The sequence below is a fragment of the Natrix helvetica genome (assembly GCF_964273705.1).
Source record: "Natrix helvetica genome assembly, chromosome: 1".
Lineage (NCBI taxonomy): Eukaryota > Metazoa > Chordata > Lepidosauria > Squamata > Natricidae > Natrix > Natrix helvetica.
Window position 1 is genome coordinate 189,544,185 of NC_138548.1, and position 6,000 is coordinate 189,550,184.

The 6,000-nt window shown below is 38.4% G+C and overlaps 1 protein-coding gene and 1 long non-coding RNA gene across 4 annotated transcripts in view; both read left to right on the forward strand.

Moving 5' to 3' along the window:
* UBE2F (ubiquitin conjugating enzyme E2 F (putative)) overlaps positions 1-3,574 on the forward strand; it is a 163,096-nt gene extending 159,522 nt beyond the window's left edge. For all 3 annotated transcript variants that reach the window (XR_014176513.1, XM_081967149.1, XM_081967147.1), the window contains one exon: positions 2,228-3,574. Coding sequence is in view for 2 of the 3 variants with exons in the window: in XM_081967149.1 (XP_081823275.1) it covers positions 2,228-2,278 (51 nt within the window). In the remaining variant the exon portion in view is untranslated. The remainder of the gene's footprint in view (positions 1-2,227) is intronic.
* Positions 1-4,193, forward strand: part of LOC309399414 — a 241,580-nt gene extending 237,387 nt beyond the window's left edge. Inside the window, exon 2 of the long non-coding RNA XR_014176515.1 lies at positions 3,928-4,193. This is a non-coding gene — a long non-coding RNA (uncharacterized lncRNA). The remainder of the gene's footprint in view (positions 1-3,927) is intronic.
* Positions 4,194-6,000: the final 1,807 nt, after the last annotated feature.

Genomic DNA, 6,000 nt, shown 5'->3' on the forward strand with positions numbered 1-6,000 from the left:
GCTCATCACCGGGCCAACAGTGAAGCATGAGGGTGGCAGCATCATGGTGTAGGGGTGTTTTTCAGCAGCAGGGACTTGGAGACTGGTCAGGGTTGAAAGAAGGCTGAATGGAGCAAAGTGCAATGCTATCCTCAACGAAAACCTGTTCCAAATTGTTCCAAATTCAGACTGGGCTGAAGATTTACTTTCCAACATGACAATGATCGTGAGCACATAGCCAAGGGCCTAGGGACACTTCTGTGAATGTTTTGAGTGGCTAAATCAGAGCCCTGACTTGAACATCTCTGGAGGGATCTGAAAATGGCTGTCACCGACGGTGACCATCGAACTTGACTAAGTTTGAGAGGATTTGCAAGATGAATGGCAGAAAATCCCCCAATCCAAGTGTGCAAAACCTGTCAGGTCATACGCAAAAAGACTCTGGGCTATAATTGCTGCCAAAGGTGCTTCAACAAGTGAAGGATCTGAATTACCTAATGCCAATGTGATATTTCAATATTCTCTTCTTAATAAATTTACAGATATTTCTAAAATTCTGTTTGTCATTATGGGGTACTGAGTGTATGGGGGGGGGGATTTCAACATCTGTGGAATCAGACTGCAGTCTGATTGACAACAGTGAAAAGGGTCTGAATACTTTCTGAATGCACTTTATGCACTCAATTGTCACATCCTCCAGACATTACCTTATCGTTATTTATCAGCACATCACCAAGTATTAATTATATTTGCTGAAGTGCAAATTAACCACTATGCCTTTTCACAAACTGTTAAGGAAGCTATCCAAGCAAAAATAAGGTAATATTAGTCTGAAAAGATTTCTGCATAACCAATTCACAATAAACTCTTATTTTATTATTTTACAGTTTTCAAAGTTTTAATTAAATGATCTCTCTGTCAATCCCTCTACAGTCTAGAGTATCAGAATCAGACTAACTTGTTTCTGCTTTGAAATGTGCATTTCACAAAGAGATTGGTTTAGATGGAAACTTTTGTTTAGATTTATTATATTAGTCAGTCACAACTATTTGGCTATCTTTTTACACCTCCTCTCTTCCTTTGGATGCACATTCCAAGTTCAAGAGCCTGAAAACTGTTTCTGAGTTAACTGTTTCTGAGTTTCGGCAGTAAAAAAAGGTTCTGACCTTGAGAAGAGGGAGTATTACGCCTTTTTTTGCTTCCTTGAGTTACTTATAAAGGCAGGTTATCTGTGGGACCATCTCTCCCGAAGGACATCTACTCTTTCTATCAGATCAGATAAGGGTGGGCATGCTCCTAATCCCTTTCCTTAAACAATTCCACTCTATGGGAACTAGGAAGTGTGCCTTTCCTGTAGCTTGGAGAATTATGTTCAATAGCAGACTCAAGCAATCTGTATTAACTGGGCAGATTCTTTTCCAGCATCATCACTGAGGCCTCATAAATTTTATGGCACAATTTATGTAAGTACCGTGTTTCTCTCAAAAATAAGACAGGATCTTATTTTCTTTTGATTCCCCCAAATAAGCACTTGGTCTTATTTTTCAGAGAGGTCTTATTATTTTTGAGGTGCAGGAGGAAGGGAATGTGGTCACCTCATGGCTACTGCTATGTTGCAATATTTTTAGGGAGGGCTTATTTTAACACACGTGCTCAAAAGCCCAATTGGGCTTATTATCTGGTCTTATTTTTGAGGAAACAGGGTAGAAGAGAGAAAGGACCAATTTAATAACAAAAAACTTTGAACTATCTCCATAGCAGCTGGGGTAGAGACCGAGGTGCCATCATTAAACCATTAAGGTACTTTCCTATGATGAATGTGAAGATAAATCTTAGTTAGAAAAAAAAGCTTACATTCTCTTAGCAAACATTTAGTATAAGTAGCAGCTAATTTCAAAGGCTCTCCTTTTTGTGGTAGCAAGATCCATAGCTATTTCTATATCCTACAGCAGGCCTGTCAAACTGGCGTGGCCTGCATAGGCCATGCCCAGTCAGGCTCTGCAAAAGAAAAAACATCCCACTACGTCACGACATGGCCCATGATGCAATCGGGTTTGACACCCATGCACTACAGTTTCCTTTTCTTTCAACAGCTTTTCTCCTCAGGAAGTCTCTCAGGGAGAAAATCATCATGCAGTAACATTTACTCTGCTGGAATGAAAACTATGTATTGAAATTTTAATGGAGACACATTAGTATAGGGCTATTGTTGTTTCTGTAAACATATTTATTTTCCAACTGCATACAGGAGGACTTCCGAACTAAAGTTGAAGATTACATTAAGCGCTATGCAAGATGATGATGGGAGATGGATAGCAAGGCCATGAACGCACCTTGATGTTTTCCTAAAACCACCACCACCAAAAAAGAGGGTTTTTTTTGTCTTGTGTTCATGTTGTTTTGATTTAGAAAACAATCCTCTTTGTTCAATGAAAAGATCACCCATACAGCAAGATACAGATGTATGTTGGCTACAAAAAATTGTTTAACTTTCAACAATCTCTTTTTGAAATCGTATCAGAAGCGAGATCTCCTCGATACTAAAAAGAAAGCCCTATTAAGATCATTTATTCATTTTAAAATTTTCTTAATAGCTAGTACAGAATATTTAAGTATGGCAATAAATAAATGTGGGCCAAAATTGAACAAGCATTATATTGAGCGCATATATTAGCTCTGTCTACTGTTGCTGTTAAATTTGAAATTGCTGATACACGTTCATTTTTTATCTACTGTTTTAAATTTGCATTTACTGTGCAAAGCACTTACTGGAATGAAGGCTGAGTCTGAACACATATAAACACAGTGTATTTGTTTTAAAACCTAACTATTTTACATGCAAATGTAATGAAAGGTATAATAGTTTTTAAATACCTTTAGTTTTTGGTGTGGAGAATTGATATTTCAGATTATTATAAAACAAAATAATTTAAATTTTCTGATACCAAAGCTTTAGTAAAAAGCTAATCCTTGAGATCAAATTAATGCTAACTTAACTGTAACACTGTAAGAAGCCATTTTTTCAGGATAAATATGGTATAAAGAACTTTAAATATAACTTCAGTAGCTCTATCTCATGTAAAGTATGTATGAACTACAAAACTATTTGGGTTGGGTGTACACTGTGCAGATGCTACATGCAATAGGTACTTCATATTTCATCTTAACTCTTTTTTAACACAATGATCACTCAAAACAATGAGAATCATACCCCTCAAATAATTTAAAATTAATTAAATTATTGCCAAAGTAGAGACAAATAAATGTTTACTTAGTTTTATACACATTGGGTGCATAATATTTTTGCCTCAACTGTTTTCATATAGAAGAATCTAATTTATTAGGTCCTTCTGTAATTCCCCAATGCAATAAATCTTCAATTTAATGGTCTCATTGGGAGAAAGAGATGTCTATAAAAGGAAGATGTCTGCTGATCCTGAATAGAATTTTACTTATGCATTTTTTTAAAAATGTAAAATTAGAACGAGATTTTATGCATGTTTGGAATGGTGAATGGGATTTTATTCATGTATAGATTTTAATCATTGCATCTGAAGTCTGAAAGTCTATTAAATCAAATGTTTACTACATCATACTTTAAATTTTGATAGTCAATTTATTATAATTACACCTCAGTAAATATTATCAGTCATGAATCAAGGAGTATACGTGTCTCAGGATAATGTTGTAGGATCCAATCTTGGTCAGTCATGGGACCAGAGGTTTTGTCTTCTGAGCTTTTGATTGGAGCCCATCTTCAGGCAACTTCTTTCTAACAGAGTGTGTGCTGTTCTCTGATATTTATATGGCGCCTGTTGTATGTGGCGTTTAGATGTTGATTGGGGTGTGTTGATGGCTGGCTATCAACCATCAAGCCAGCCATCAACACACCCCAATCAGCATCTAAAAAGCCACATGCAACAGGCACCATATAAATACCACACATAGAACAACACACATTCTGTTAAAGAGAAGTTTCCTGATAATGGGCACCAGAATGAGTCCAAAAACTCAGATGAGAAAATCTCTGGTCCCGATGACCGACCCAGATTGGATCTATCATCAGTGTAATGATATTCAAAACAAAGCACCTTGAGGTTCAGTTGGCATGAGAATTAATTAAACACATGGATTAAATGTTCATTGCAATTAATGGTCCTTAAAATGCTTAAACTTCAAATAGAAGTTTCAGAATAAAAATTATTTCTTTGAAATTTGAGTTACTCAGAGGTTCTGAGAAAAAAAAAAGCCTATCTGTTGTCTGTCTTTGGGAAAATATTTACAAATGTTTTGAGGCAATAATACAGTGGGCAGATAGAAAGAGCGTGTTTCCAGTAGGATGTTTTCACAAAAACATTGTTCGCATTTGGAAGAAATTTAACCAAAATTACAAAATGAGTGTTGTAAATTGGTACACATTAAACACAGTTTTTCTCCATGAACAATGCAAAATTCTTAATACTCACATATAGCCATCATTTTCCAATAAATGATTGAGCAATAAACTACTGTATAGAAAACTCTGTACAGAAATAATAGCTGAGTAATGACTGAGAATTAGAAGCCATTGTTTTATGCTCACAATACTATAGTCCTTTTCCAAGGAGAGATCCAAGGACAGGGATCCTTGGTTTCATGCAACATCTGCATGCAGCTGGGAGGGTTGACTGGAGCACAGCTGGCCTTTGGGAAACTGGTGGCCAATGCAGCTCAAGAGTAACTGATGGACACTGGAATACCTAAAAGGGCATTGGAGATCTATAAAATTCAGAATCCATGAAAGAATAGAATATGCCAGTTTTCCAAATGACTCAAAAGTTCTTTGAAATAATTGTTTGGATTGTGGTTCTGTTACAAGTGTGGTAATGCAAGTCCCTTTAAACATTAATTTTGCGTTCTTAATGAACGCTGGTTCTGGGTGTGGACCAGCATTTGAATGCAGCCACTTTCATTAGAGCTATTGGGATCTCCCACTTGAGTGGCTGTAACTGTAGTTCCTGTTTCTGAATGGGCTGTGGATTGTGCAGTAAGGTTATCTTCTCCCCCTCATACATACAGTCTGTCACGTTCCGGCGTTCATGTTGCATACAAACAGAGATTCAGTTTGTTTGGTGAAAAACCTTTATCTAACAAACTACATGATAACCAGCACTAAATGATAATGATACAAAGGTAATCAAATCCAAGTCAGTTCTAACCAAGTTAACACCATCACCCATATATATACCATTACCCCACCCAGCTCCATCCACAATTCCACCCAGATGACACCCACCCACCATCACCAATCACCATGACCCACACCTCCAGGCACACCCCCACTCAGTGTCATCATAGCCTCCTTCCTGGTTAGCCTCATCCGAGCAAAAGAGTTACATCAGAGTAGGCAGTTGCACCCGAGTAGAAGAGTTACATCAGAGTAGGCAGTTGCACCCGAGTAGAAGAGTTACATCAGAGGAGGCAGTTGCACCTGAGTAGAAGTGCCATATGCAGCTACAGGCTCAATCAACATCAGAGAGGCAACATCAACATGGCAGTGTTGCATGGTGGGCATGGTGATGGACAGGGTCCCCCTGGATGGCAGCCTGAGGGCTGACATGCCGCCCCCCTAGGATTCCAGGATTCTGGAAGACAAAAAGCACTATTAGCAGTATCCTCTCTAGGTTTATCAGGGTATTGACGATGGAACTGGGCGATCAGGCGTGGTGCACGCACCTCAGATGACCTCACCCACGATGCGTCTGTCAATGGGTATCCCTTCCAAACTACTAAATACTGTAAAGTGCCATGACGACGATGGGAATCTACTATCTGTTCGATTTCATAATGGCGTTCACCATCAACCTGCACCAGAGACGGAGGTGTTGGAAGATTACGCAGCCCAGGAGCGGTCACCGGTTTGAGTAAACTGCTGTGAAACACCAGGTGGGTTTTTCCCAACATGGGAGGCAGCTTTAATTCTACCGTGACCGGATTAATTACTCTGATGAATGGGAATGGACCTATGAACTTGGGACTCAG